This window comes from Drosophila elegans, unplaced genomic scaffold (assembly GCF_018152505.1).
Source record: "Drosophila elegans isolate 14027-0461.03 unplaced genomic scaffold, ASM1815250v1 contig_208, whole genome shotgun sequence".
Taxonomy (NCBI): domain Eukaryota; kingdom Metazoa; phylum Arthropoda; class Insecta; order Diptera; family Drosophilidae; genus Drosophila; species Drosophila elegans.
In genome coordinates, this window is record NW_024545578.1 from 5,412,034 (window position 1) to 5,426,920 (window position 14,887).

The following is a 14,887-nucleotide window of genomic DNA, read 5'->3' on the forward strand; positions in this document are numbered from 1 at the left end:
AAGTAGGTTAAAAAACATAAATGATGTGATAACTTTGATACACTTCTTATTATTCTTTATGCGTTCGAGCATTAAAATGACTTTATTAAATTCTTTATAAAAGCAAATTCGATAAGTACCTTGTTTTAAGTTATGGTTAGTATATTGTTTGGTTTCTGTAGACTTGATCTGTGTTAGAGTTTCTTTCCGAAAGTCGGTTCTTTTGTTCAGGTTTTCATTCAGGCTTTGACATACAATCGACTTGGACAGTCAGATCTATTGTTTCGGCATTGAGATTGTGATTATTTCCGCAATTTGATTGCCTTTTTCGGCAGTCATTTCGCTTTTCGCTTCTATACCAACTGTTTGCGACCTTTTCTCCGCTCCGCAATCGAGCATCTGCTTTTATGATCCGGAGTCATAGAACCCAATCAGGTATTAGTTGATTAAGCTGCAATATAATTATCGATAATTAAGCAAATTGAGCTGGAGTCGATCAGAATCGGCACGCGTTGGCCTGGGAGAAATTGGCGAGTGCGGATGGGGGGAACAATGGAACCTGATCTTGGCCACTAAGTATCAACGAAATATATATTAAAAAATATTAAGTGGCCGTTTTGGGCTGGGGGTTAAAGGGGGAAGACCCCGGCGCACAGTGTATCGTAGAGCGCAAAACCCGTTGCAAACCTGATTGCAAAACTATAATGGATATGTTTTTTGGCGGTGTCACTAAATACAAATTCATAAATTAAAAGAGCCAAATGCAAATTTCCTGCCGCAGGCCGGCTGATTAGAATCATATAAATAAGCGGCAGAACCTGGCAGAAGGCATCACTTCCACTTGCACTCTCCGATCAACTGGACAGCCGAGCACCCAGCAAAATGGTACTAGCCAGGATTGGTGCCTCACCAGGATAACATACTAATCCATTTGTGGCATCTCTTCCATTGCAGAAACTCTTGTTGTTCTGCGCCTTCGTAGCCGCCGTGGCCGCCGATGTGAGCCATCTGCCCTCCAGCCAGTACCTGCCTCCTCGCCATGGAGCCGCCTCCGCCCCGGTGGCCTCCTACTCCGCTCCCGCGGCCAGCTACAGCGTAGAGGCCTCGGCCCCGGTTGCCTCCTACTCCGCCCCCGCTGAGTCCAGCTACTCGGCTGCTGCCTCGGCTCCGGCCGTCTCTTATGCCGCCCCAGCTGCCTCTTACTCTGCTCCGGCTGCCACCTACTCGGCTGCTGCCTCCGCTCCAGCTGTGTCCTATGCTGCCCCAGCTGCCTCCTACTCGGCTCCTGCTCAGACTTACACCGCTGCCGCTTCCGCCCCAGCTGTGTCTTATGCTGCTCCTGCCCAGAGCTACTCCGCTCCAGCTCAGACCTACACTGCTGCCGCCTCCGCCCCAGCCGTGTCTTATGCTGCTCCTGCTGCCTCCTACTCGGCTCCTGCTGCCACCTACACCGCTGCTGCCTCCGCTCCAGCTGCCTCTTACTCTGCTCCTGCTGCCACCTACACCGCTGCTGCCTCCGCCCCAGCTGCCTCCTACTCCGCCCCCGCTGAGAGCTACGAGACCGCCGCCTCCGAGCCCGCCCACACCTTCTCGGCCAACGATGGATACCGCTACAAGACCCAGCGTCGCGTGGTGCTCCGCCGTCACCGTCGTGGTGCCCCCTCCAACGACTACCTGCCCCCCTTCCAGGGTGCTGCCTCCGCCCCGACCAGTGAGTACCTGCCCCCAGCAGCCTCTGCTCCCGCCCCAGTGTACTCTGCTCCTGTCCAGAGCTACTCCGCCCCTGCCCAGACCTACACCGCTGCTGCCTCCGCTCCTGCTGCCTCTTACTCCGCCCCAGCTGCCTCCTACTCCGCCCCCGCTGAGAGCTACGAGACCGCTGCCTCCGAGCCCGCTCACTCCTTCTCCTCTAACGATGGATACCGCTACAAGACCCAGAAGCGCGTGGTCCTGCGCCGTCATCGCCGTGATGTGAGCCACCTGCCCTCCAACGACTACCTGCCCCCAGCAGCCTCTGCCCCCGCTCCAGTCTACTCCGCCCCTGCCCAGAGCTACTCCGCTCCTGCCCAGACTTACACCGCTGCTGCCTCCGCTCCAGCTGTTTCCTATGCCGCTCCCGCTCAGAGCTACTCCGCTCCTGCCCAGACCTACACCGCTGCTGCCTCCGCCCCAGCTGTGTCCTACTCGGCACCCGCCCAGAGCTACTCGGCACCCGCCCAGAGCTACTCGGCCCCCGAATACTACTCCGGAGCCGCTTCCGCCCCAGCTGCCTCCTACTCCGCCCCAGCTGCTTCGTACTCCGCCCCCGCTGAGAGCTACGAGACCGCCGCCTCCGAGCCCGCCCACTCCTTCTCCTCCAACGATGGGTACCGCTACAAGACCCAGCGTCGCGTGGTCCTCCGCCGTCACCGCTACTAGAGGCTCATAGTCAGCGCACCCAAGCAAAACCAAGTCAAATCCTGTTTATTTGACTCTGGGTTGTTCGGTCTTGACGACCGATGTTGTTTGGGAACGAAATTGAGAAAGTCATAATTAATAAAAATATTGAAAAATAATCCTACTGCCTTATTTAATATTCCCCAAACAGGAAACATGGCTGCTGGTAGCACACTTATTTGCTTAACAATAATATTGCATAATTAAGTAAAAAGCTTAGGCCATTAAAACGGGCGATTATTTAGCATTAACGCCGAGCTGTCGTCAAGCGGAGACGATCCGGCGGCTGAAAGCAAACTAGTTCAGTTCGAGATGCGGAAACTCGTTTAATGATCTGAAATTAATTTTTTGCTCAGCAAGTGCATTGTCGTCTCAAGCTTCAAGTTCAAAGCCAACTCTTAGATCATTTGGGGCATACTTTATGGCCTTAATGTGTAGTATATTTTTCGGCTGAGCTGTTAATTTGAAATGTGTCTAATCAAATGTTACAGAAGATACTGGCCAAAAATAATGGACCGAAAATTAGTAAACAGAGACGAATTTGACATGTCTATGCAATACATTGATAACACCCGAGTTGTAGTATTAATCCGATTACGGAGCATCTTTTCGGCTGCCACTAAACTATCGTCTCGCTTCGTCTTGCTTCCTACCGCTTTCACTTTTTCTTTCCAATGCCACCTCAAAGTTCAGATACACTACACTGAAAAAGCAGACAGAAAAAATCCTTTTATCGATATTTATTCTATATATATATTAAATTAAAGAAGCAAAAACAAAATCATTACCTTTAAAAACGTAAGCTGTTCTAATGGTAAACATAATTTCATCAAGATTTTTTACTATTAATTTGAACGTATAACGGATACATTCTCGTGATCAGGATCATCGTCGTTTGCGATTATTAAGCAAAAGTCCTTATTTATTATATGGACAATAAATGAGCTTTTAAAACTAGTTCATCGCAAGATGCAGAAACTCGTTTGATGATTTAACATTAATTTTTTGTTTAAAGACTGCATTGTCTTTTCAAGCTATCAAATCGAAGTCTTTGGCATTCTTTTTGGCGCCCATTTGTAGCATACTTTTCGGCTGGCGTGATGATTATAATCTGGTTTTGACCATTTTAAGTTTTGATCGCATATTGTTCATAGGCATTTTTATGCAGGCATTGGACATTTGTTTGAAATAATTAAAAAACCTAGTTGTTTACATTCCTGTCTTTGAATATGTCATTATGTTTATTTGTGTATCTTCAAAATCTTGTTTATGAGTTTTAAACCTCTTCCTTTAAACCCATACATTGCCTTTCAACAAACTGAAAAAATCATTTTAAACATTCACATTGTCGTTTTTATTTCCGGCAGCATTGCGTAATCGTTAAAACATAAATTTAATAAACATATTTTAATGACTAAGTTCGATTGGAGAGTCCGCAGGCAAAACACCCGGTACATCATTAAAGATAAGTATTAAATTAAATATTACAGTTAATTACAATTATTCAATTTCGTACGTTCCTAAGGATCACTATGCGCACACAGAGGCAATTATTGTGTCATTTAATCAGTGATGAGTGGCCAATCGACGGATGATGGTGCTTCAGAAGTCGAAGGCGATCGCCGGCTTCGGATAGGAATAGCCCTCGGACTTTGGGGCGGGTGGTGGTGGGAATGGAATGACTGGCTTGGGATAGTCGTAGCCCTGTTTCACCTGTGGTGGAGGTAGGTACTTCTGCGGGGGATTTGTGGGTGGTGGGAAGGGAATGGCGGGTTTGGGATAGTCGTAGCCCTGCTTCACCTGTGGTGGAGGTAGGTACTTCACCGTGGGCGGTGGTGGTGGAGGTGGTGCTTGAGTGGTGGTAACAGGTGGCAAGTACTTCTGTGGCGGTGCAGTGGGTGGTGGGAATGGAATGGCGGGCTTGGGATAGTCGTAGCCTTGCTTTACCTGGACTGGTGGCAAGTACTTGGGCGTTGGTGGGTTTGTGGGAGGCAGGTATTTTGGCACTGGCGGTGAAGTTGGGATCACTGGTGGCAGGTATTTCTGTGGTGGGTTAGTGGGTGGTGGGAATGGAACGGCCGGCTTGGGATAATCATAGCCCGACTTGGGCTGCGGGGGTGGCAGATACTTCGGCTGCGGTGGCTTTGTTGGCTTCACAGGTGGCAAGTACTTGGGCTGCGGTGGAGTCGTAGGCACAACAGGTGGCAGATACTTCTGTGGTGGGTTAGTGGGTGGGGGGAAGGGAACGGCAGGCTTGGGGTAATCATAACCCAGTTTGGCCTGGGGAGGTGGCAAGTATTTTGGCTGTGGCGGGCTGGTCGGCTTTACGGGCGGCAAGTATTTTGGCTGTGGCGGAGTTGTGGGCACAACAGGTGGCAAGTATTTTTGTGGGGGATTCGTGGGAGGTGGGAATGGAATGGCGGGCTTGGGATAGTCGTAGCCCTGCTTGACTTGTGGTGGAGGTAGGTATTTCACTGTGGGTGGTGGTGGTGCTTGAGTTGTGGTTACAGGTGGCAAATATTTCTGTGGTGGAGCCGTGGGTGGTGGGAATGAAATGGTTGGCTTGGGGTAATCGTATCCCTGCTTCACCTGAGGTGGTGGCAGATACTTGGGTGGTGGTGGCGCTTGAGTTGTGGTCACAGGAGGCAGGTACTTCTGTGGTGGCGCCGTTGGGGGTGGGAATGGAATGGCGGGCTTGGGATAGTCATATCCCTGCTTCTTTGGCGGTGGTTGAATGTAGGTGGGAGTGGGTGGGGGAATGTATTTGGGCACAGGTGGGCTGGTGGGCACGACGGGAGGCAGGTATTTCTGTGGTGGGTTCGTGGGTGGTGGGAATGGAATGGCTGGCTTCGGGTAATCGTAACCCTGCTTGACCTGCGGTGGTGGTAGGTACTTCACAGTCGGCGGAGGTGGAGCAGGAGTGGTGGTCACTGGTGGCAGATACTTCTGTGGCGGAGCAGTGGGTGGTGGGAACGGAATGGCTGGCTTGGGATAGTCGTATCCCTGTTTCACCTGCGGTGGTGGATTCGTTGGTGGTGGAAATGGAACGACGGGCTTGGGATAATCGTATCCTTGCTTCGGTTGAGGTGGTGGAATGCTGGGTGGTGGGAAAGGAATCGATGGCGTGGGGTAGGCGTATCCTTTAGTGGGCGGTGGAGAGGTCACCCTGATTTGTGGTGGCTGCGTGGGCGGTGGGAACGGAACCGCTGGCTTGGGGTACGAGTATCCACTGACCAGCTTGGGCTCCTGCGGAATGATCTGCTGCACCGGCGGCGTGTATTTGGGCAGTGGTGGTGGGAACGGAATGGCTGGCTGTGGGTAGGAGTAGCCACTATTCACGACCGCTTTCGGGGCTGGTGGTGGGAAGGGAATCGCTGGCTGGGGGTACGAGTATCCATCGTTAAAGGGCACCTTTGGTTGGGGATAGTCGTAGCCCTGCGGACAATTCAATTAGCTCAGCATGCCCAGATTAATGAGATATGTCAACGACTTACCTGGGCTTGGGCAAAGTAGCTCTGGCTTAGGGCGATCAAAGCCAGGCTAAACACACGAAGCTGCTGCAAAAGAAAACAAAACAGAGAAGAAAAAAGAGATATCGTTCAGTGATTGGTTGTCGAAAACGTTAATGGTCTTAAATCAAAGTCTTGGACATTTATATTTAGTCAAAGTGACTGACAATATTTACGTGGGCCTCGGCCGTTTATGGCCATTTTCAGTGCCGTCAGAGAATCGAAAATTTCCGCATATAATTAAGGCTCAACAATTTGGCAAATGTCCGTGTCAGCTTTTGACACCATCAGTTTTTGGCAAAGAATTCGTAGTGTCGAATTCGCAGCCCAGTTAGGTCACGTTCATTGAAGGCTCTCTACGCACATTATTGATTAACAAGTCGCCAGCCAAATTAAACGCTTTTTTGTGCGCTAATTGCCCGCGCATTGATTGATTATTGGCAGAGGCGGTGACTTCGGGCCTACACCCAACCCGCATGTGGTGGTTGCATTAAACTAATGGAATAAACTAAATAAAAACTGGTAGCAGCCGCGGGCAGCACCCAGAGTCAAGGTCAGCGCATCTGCCACTCGACATTGGACTATTGGTTTTTCAAAGCGCCTATATAGGTATTCATTCTGGACCACCTAGAAATGTTCTAAATAACTGGCAAGTGTGAATGGCCTCGTGGCTAGGCCAAAACACTGCCTCTTCTTGATGGCAAAGTCACGCCGACCGGTTCGATAAACTCGAGGAGATGCTAAAATCAAATTAGATGGAAATCCCTCCACTCGCTCGCGATTTATGTAAATACAAAACCAGCAATTTGCCGAGCACTAATTAAGCTATAGATAACAGACTAAGAGAGAGGAAATAGAAACTCTTATCTCGTGGCAAAAGACAATCTTTGGAACCCGGAATTCCATTTCTCAAATTGAAACACATAAATTTGAGCGAAATAAAACTAAAAATAAACTTAAACGGCTTCTACGAGTGCGCTTCAAGTCAGAGTCGTTAAAGACTGCTCATTAAAACAAAACCTTAATTGAATCGAGACAATAGCTGGCAGCCAAAAACAAAAAAATTATATAAAAAATGGAACAAAAGCCGCGCCAAACAGCGAGATCATCTCAATCAAATGGAAATAGTTTAAAGCAACCCACGCAATGTTCTTATGGATTTATGATTCTTCTTATGTTTTTTGTTTTTTTGTTGAGCAGCTCTTTGATAAATCGCTATGGAAAAATGCCACTTGTGAGATACTCAAGCGGCTTGTCAGCTGTCGGGCCTTAAATTCTAGCGGATTCGCCAATCTGCCTTCAACTTGTGGCAAGAATCGCAGCCACCTCACGAAACTAGTTCTCTAGCTGCGTATAATTTGGGTTTCGGTTGCGTTATTAGTTGACAACTCGCGTTGATATGTGTATGTCCATTAAAGTCAGAACCCAATTAAGTTTTTGTGTTGAAATGTTTTTTTATGGCCGAGTGACGCATTAAGGTGTCGCATAACATGAATAATACTCGGCGGATTCTGCTTGTTTAATATTCATTTAGAATCTGCCAAAGATGGTAGTGGGGGGCTACCATTAATTTCTGTTACTCCAAATTAAACTGGGCCCAAACGATATTCGTTTTCCTGTTGACCTTAATTGAAAGTTTCAACATACAAACCTACAAGCTCGTAATTAAAGCACCCATTACAAAATACCTGACCGAATGTGCAGCGTCATCTCGAGTGGCATAATTCTGTGTGGCTTGAAGAGTGTGTAAAGTGGGTGAGGTCTGCCGCTCGAGGTGCGCCCAGAATCTGAATCTGCTCCGATCATGTCGAGTCATTTTCCTTGGCTACAGACAAAAAGTGAGAAAAAAAAAACCATAGAGAATTCGGGCGACAAATGCCATGAAACGGGGGGCGTTAATTGTCACAATTGAGGCGTGTGAAATCTCATAAAACCAGTGCCACCAGCACATCTATTTATATGTAGTGTGACGACCTTGAGGGAAATCAGTTTTTCGCTTGGCGCTTGGCTTTTGGCGTTAATTGCGCTTGCTCAACACTGGTTCTGGGCACCCATTGACTCATTCAAGCATCTTCAGATTCAGTAGACTTAGCCTCAAACGGCCAAAAGCCCAGATTGCCAAATATCGTGGCCCGTTTAGCCGCTCTTGAAATGGCCAAGAACACGCGCATGCGTGAAGAGCAACGCAGCGCAGCGCAGGGCGGAGCAGAGCGGTCGGTTATGAGCGCTTCCGGTCGCAACTCCGGAGTCGCCCTCGAGTGAGTCAGTCATTGGCAGCGGAATCGCATTTGGATTCGGATTCGCTTTTTAGAGCCGGCGGAGTCACTCAATGCAGTTACCATTGCCGCAGGTCTCCACAGAAAGAAAATGTGGACAAGGGTAAGCATTGTGTTATTTTTTATGTTTAAAAGTAAAAATCACATAAATATATTTAAAATAAATGACTCAAATAACTTTAATGTATTTAAAATAAAATGTGATTCATTCTTTGGGTAAATCAAATCAAATAGATTATAAATTGTAAGCCTGCTATGCATCTTTATAATTAAATTTATATTTTTAAAATTTTAATGAATTTTACAACTAGGAAAATGTGTTTGCTACAGACGAAAAGTAATATAACATTTATTTATTATTTCCTTACATTTAAATATATATTAGTCATAAATATTAGTCATAAGACCGTTCTTAAATTCTTAATAACAAATAGAATTTCGAAATAATCAAAAAAATATAATGTTAAATTTAAAACATATACGTGTACTTGGAGAATCTATTAATCAGTACTCAAAGTATTTTACTTACATTTTAAATGATATTGAAATATGAAATTAGAGGCAGTTGAAATTTAAAAGAACCAACAACGCAACTGATTGTACAAAAAGACTAAATGAATTGATAATTTATTAAGAATTAGATAGATAAGCAATTGTCTTTTTATGAATTGATACTTTTAAAAGTAATTTATGATTTCATTGGAAAAAAATGTATAATGCTGAACTCTGATGAACTGCACAAAAAAACAATTTTTCATTTTTAAATCGAATAACAAATGGATAACATTTAAATCAAAATGAAATTAATGATAGGTACGCGACTTAGTCAAATAAATATTGAGATAATGTTTATTCCCATTTTATTATTCAATTGTGTGAAAAACAAAAAGACAAGGATAAATTTAATTTAAGTTCATTTCCAATTCAATTAGTATCCTACTGATAATGAACCTATTTTTTCTGTGTAAGTCTCCGTCTTCGTCTTCGTCTCTGACTGATGACTGCTGCCAGCTGTTTTCTGTTATTTTATTTGTACTTGTACCGATTTTCTTCAATTGTAGCGCCATTTATGCAAATTTACCATGCGACTCCTCCACTCGAGTGGAGTGCGCGGAGTCGTTTCAGTTTCTGTTTCTGTTTCTGTTTTTGTTAGTTTGTTTGTTTTTCGTCGCTGTCGCTTTTTAGAAACTCTTTGGCGTTGGGCAATTTTGTTTGACAGACAACTCATGGGATGCCAGCAGGCCAACTGCCGAGCTGCTGAAAAAGCTGCAAAGCTGCTGGCTGCAATAGAGTGCAGTAAACTAACATTCAACTGCACCTCAAAAAAGTGTGAATATTTCTGGGATTCTAGCCGCGACAATGTTACGATTATGGCCTGATTGTTCGCACATTGCGGTGCACTCGTTTCGCACTGCCAACCACACTCACCATCTTCATTCTCGACTCGTGATGCAACACAGCGCGTTTTTCGATTCAATTCGGCTTGGATTGGATTGGATTGGATTGGATTGGATATGATCAACAGCACTTGCGTCAGCACCTAAAATATATTTGCGAACACACTTTATTTACATCCAAAAGTGTTCTATATAGAAGTCACTCTGTTTATGGCAAACAGCTACCCACTTGTAAGCACACAAAATCGCCGCTTCAAGGCAGGCGGTTCAGAAAACGCTAAGAAAACGCGCGCGTTTCGCTAGCGGCCGAATGCGCGAGACGAAGCGATCTCGAGCAAATTTGAAGTTCAAATAACAAAAACTGCGCCGACGCCCGGCGTATTTATAAGACTTCTCAGTCTCCGCTGCCGAGGAGGGCCGACCGAGCCGCTCGGCTGCCGCCACGCATTCGCAGTGCAGTGCCAACAAGCATACCTCGTACCGCCGATCGATTTTTCTCCAGGTGGGACTTAGTTCGAGACTGAGTCTGCAGACCACCTGTGATGGTTTGGCACTCGGAACTAGAGCTTCAGCTTCGTGCGTGCCCACAATTAGCCGGTCTTCAGGGTGCTAATCGATTGAAGAGCTCCGCCCCCTTGGCTTTAAAATATTTGACTAAGCAATGGCTTTGCGAGCTGCAGAAGAAGCCACAAATTGGCCCTCAAATTGCCATCATTATGCGCCAAAAGTAGCAATGAGACGACCTTGGGTAGTTACAGTGCTTGAGCTGAGAAATAATTACATTTAAAAAAAAGAAAAAGGAAAGTTCAAAGTGCTGATAATTTACAAAATTAACTGGGAACGCCAAAGGATCCTTTGACTAAGTTTATACAAAATTAAGAAACTCATGAGACTTAAGTGCTGAAATAAAATAAAAAAACAAGAGTAAAAGAAAAGGTTGAAAGTTCGAAAATTATTTGGGCAGATAAAGGGAAGATAAAAAAGAAAGAAACTTAAAAGACTTAACTTCCAAAGTCGAGTAAAATAATCGAAATAAAAAGTTAAATGGTTGGTAATTTTAAACAATATCGGTAAAGAAAAAGCATATAATTTACAATTGATATAAAACTTCTTGTGTGTTATTATTTTTAGATATATTGACTTCATAAAAAAATTTCTTAATATCATAAGTTAACAGATATCAGTTTATTTGTTATTGTTATAACTTATGACTCAGGAAATCTGAAGCTTATAAATAAATACAATTTATGTGGGCTATTTAACAACTATGTTAAAAAAGATAGAGGAGTTATGTTTAATTTAAATGTTTAATTACCAACAGAAATCATTTTTATGTATATTATATATTAAATAAATGAGTGATCTTAAAAAAAAACAAAAATAATGGCAACGCATATCAAAGTCGTACCAAAAAACTGATTGCTGTCTATAACTCCCAATAAGAAAACCTTTTTTATAACTTCCGAAAACTAGTTGCAAGCGTGCCCAAATTTTGCCTTGCAGTTTTGCTACCGTTTGAAGTGAGTTAAGTTGGGATGCGATGACCTTCATTGATTTTATATCGATCGAAGTGCAAAAAGAACTCCCAAAATCCAAACTTGAAGCTGTTTTGATTTGCTTTTATTTGGGTTGTTGAATGACCTTAGTTGGCAGTTAACTTAAATGACGGGGAAAAGAACCCCAGCGGAGTGGAAGTAGAAGTAGTAGTAGAAGTGGAGCTGGCCAAAAGTGTGAAAAGCGATCTGATAGCTTCGGCTTTATTTCATCAATCAAGCGGAACTGCACCCTTTTGCGATCGAAAGGGAAGGTGGGGGCAAAACCTTGTTCATGCCGCTTTTAATGGCTTATTAATGTTGATTCTCGTACTAATCCTTTGGCTGACAAATTAGACAATCGATCAAGCAACGGTTTCCATTGTTGATTCCATTAAATTAAGCACTAATACCCAAAAAAGAAAAACTAAACAAAGAAACCCTGCGAGCGAAACAAAACCACAAAAAGATGCTGGTCTATGTTCGCGGCTCGTCGAACAAATAGAAATTCAATTATTAATAATAATCATAAATCGAACGAAAACCGGAAGATACCCGTACAAGATGCGTTGTGTACAACAACCATTTGATTCGACTCAAGTATTTCAACTTTCAAAACTACGAGTATGAAACATACATAATGAAATGCCATTAACAACTTGAACTGAACTGAAATCGTTTATAGCCAGCCGATAATTAAAACTTAGAGAGCTAGAGCAGAGATGATCGACGGCTGCCACAGATGAGTCGAGTTTCCGCCGAAGTTCTACTAGATTTGCGTGGATAACTGGAAATTCTATTCGCTTTAAGCGGCTTAGCACTAAAACTAACAGCCACTAACAACTTTTTAGCATCTCGAGAATGTTAAGCTTTTGATTGCAAACTTTCAGATTCTCTAGAGCTTCGAAATCGAATAATATATTAGCAGGGATTATTATGATTGCAACTAGGATGTGGCCAGAACCTGATTGAGATTCACTAGAGTACAATCATAAATAATATACATAAGCCAGCTGAAGTTTTTATGCATTTCGCTGGGACAATTTCGCCCATGGCATACAAATGATTCGCCACCGACAACCGCAAGGTAAACGCTCATAAAACCAACAACCAACAATAATAATCAGCAGGTGATTCAGTCCCAATGGTTTTCACCCAAAACAAATCCGCCAACAGTTCATTAAACCTCAGGGCGCTTTAGCACTTGTACCAATCGAATTGATACAAAATACTCACAAATAAATAAACAATCAAATATGACAAATGAAAGTAAAACTCAAGAAGGCGCAGCTTGTCATACTCTTTAATTTAGGAGACGAGGTGGGCTATAAATAAAAACCGAAAGGTAAATGACACAACACGAACTAATTAAATTTAAGCTAGATTTATTTCACAGGTTCACGAAATGTGTGTTTTAAAATACTTAACGTTTACTACTTGTATAAATCGAACTGCTACAAATTATTCGCGAATATATTAACAATCCCGCATGACGAATCAAAGACATAAATTTCTGAAGCCAAAACTTTTGATACACTTAATAAATGAATATGTTAAATTTACGAGATAATATTATTTTATATTGCAAAAAAAAGGGCAACGTTTTAAAATAAAAAGTTATTTAAAATTAAAGTTTTATTTCAATATAAATGTCACATTTATTAGCAATTAACAATTTAATAAGAGTATAAAATTAATGAATTCTCAGGCTTACTTAAATTTCATTTTCGTCGCAATAACTCGAATATAAATTAGTAATATTTTTAGAGTTCCCAAACAAAAGAAATAATTTAGCAAGTAATAAAACGAGAATAAAGGAAATGAAATGTCACAAGTCAAGGTCAAATCAACTAGTTCTAGTTATAAAAAAATATATATTTTACTTACCAAGTCCTCAGAAAAGCTTATGTACTCCGCCCGTTACAGTGAACCACCCACAAAGGTCCATTCATCAATATCTAATTACGCGAGTGACAATGGATCCAATCGTTGTAATGAATTTAAGTGACAAATTTATAACAACTTTCAAAGCGATTAGCTGAAAGTGGGGGGAGATGGATGGGGCGTCGGTTCGTTTTTTCATTAAGCACAATTTTTTCGGTCATAAAGCCAACGGCGGTGAGCAACCGCCGAAGTGAAACCGGCGACCATAACAAGTTCAGCTTAATTGCAACCTACACAGCGAACATCTGAACAGATTTTTTGCACTCTCGTCTCAAGGTCGTCGAGGCATGGAGATGTGCGATCTGAGAACCAGAATACCCGCTTAATGGCCAGCACATGGAGCGGAATCCCAAGCTGATCCTGTTACAAAGGAGGAAGTGACTGGGAACGGGTTCTTGATCGGGCCAGAATGTGACCTTAGTGGCACAGGATTTCGATTTCCATTTCGGTTTCGCCTTTCTAAAAACGCTGAAGCTTCTCGCTTCGCTCGCTTGCACGCAGACTTGGTCAATTTTGGTCATAATTCATGGCTAGAACCGAGAGATGAGAACTTCCTGTCAGCACTTGGCTGCAGCTAATGGAAACCTATGATTTTTTTTGGGCAGAGAGTCGTTTCCGACAGTTGAGAGTTCGTAGACTAGTTCCCAGTACTAAGCACTTTAATTAAAGCCTAAAACGGCTTGGCAAATCGAAGCGAAACAATTGCCATAAATATTTATGGCTCAGCAGGCGTTCATAAATCACTTTCAGCCATTGATCGCACCCACAACGAATAAATACTTGGATCTGTTATTTTTCTGTTTTATTTTGTATTTTTGGCAAGACAAGCGTTCTTTGGCACAAATGTTGCGGAAGTTAACAGCTAATTAAAGAGCTTGACTGGAAATTAAATAACGAACAGAGTCTCCAAGCCTAGAAAATTCTCTTTATTCGGTTTCGTTTATGTTTCTGGTCGGTTGCATTTGGAGCGGACTTTTCGGTGGGTCTGCCACAATTGATTGCCCTTGCCTCTTGCCAAGTCGAGCATGCCACACACATTAAGGTACACCCTGCTGTGCTCTATTCACCTACGCGAAGATCGGATTGGGCAAGGTCAAAGCCGAACGGCTTTAATGCCTTTGGTATGCAAAATGCTTACCATTACAATCCGGCCAAGTCGCCTCGACTCTCGCCACTCAACCGCAAAAGCCACGCCAGCAGCTGCCACCAAAAACGATAAGAAGCTGGGGGAAAACTAGTTTGGCCGCAAGTTCAATGGCCAATTTTGAGGGCCAGCACCAGGATGCCAGCGCAGAAAAAAATACCTAATCTGATATTAGCAAAAATGCATTGCTTTTAGTTATTTTTAGGCAAAACATCTATTACATTCTAATGTCTTTGGTGTTTATACCTTTCATTTAAAAAAAAAATTGCCTTACCATAAGGTAAAAATCCTTAATCATATACCTATATTTTCTTTTTTTATAACAATAAAACCATAATTTATTCATCAACAAATCAAATTAAAGAACATTTTAAATATATTTTTTTTAATCTTTAAAGAAACCAATTCAATTTTTTCAGTGCATTAAGGGTTCAAGTGCGTTTAAGCCGCAGCGACCTTGGTGGCAAGGAAGAATGGACTGCCTTTACCCGGGACTGCCACAACATTGCGGATGGGGATTGTTGTTCAACCTGAAATAATACGTGCTTGACAAGTTAATTCCACGAAAGACGAAAGACTTAAGACACGAACCTGTCGCAGCAGGAACTTCTCAAAGCGCCTGCTGCTTGCTGAAGCCAGATTGCGACACCTTTAAGCCCTCTTGCTGACG

The 14,887-nt window shown here is 43.4% G+C and overlaps 2 protein-coding genes across 2 annotated transcripts; one reads left to right on the top strand and one right to left on the bottom strand.

Annotated features, from left to right (window-relative positions):
- Window positions 1–827: 827 nt before the first annotated feature.
- LOC108145621 (endochitinase A) lies at window positions 828–2,534 on the top strand. Its single transcript, XM_041708414.1, has 2 exons — window positions 828–864; window positions 934–2,534. The coding sequence occupies exons 1-2, from the start codon at window positions 862–864 to the stop codon at window positions 2,395–2,397; spliced, it is 1,467 nt and encodes a 488-aa protein (XP_041564348.1). The 5' UTR covers window positions 828–861; the 3' UTR covers window positions 2,398–2,534.
- A 1,211-nt stretch (window positions 2,535–3,745) lies between these two features.
- LOC108146294 (extensin-1) lies at window positions 3,746–9,938 on the bottom strand. Its single transcript, XM_017272239.2, has 4 exons — window positions 9,827–9,938; window positions 9,629–9,740; window positions 5,910–5,972; window positions 3,746–5,850 (listed from the first exon to the last, which is right to left on the bottom strand). Exons 2-4 carry the CDS (start codon window positions 9,635–9,637, stop codon window positions 4,018–4,020), a joined length of 1,905 nt encoding a protein of 634 aa, XP_017127728.1. The 5' UTR covers window positions 9,638–9,740; window positions 9,827–9,938; the 3' UTR covers window positions 3,746–4,017.
- Between the last annotated feature and the right edge of the window lie 4,949 nt (window positions 9,939–14,887).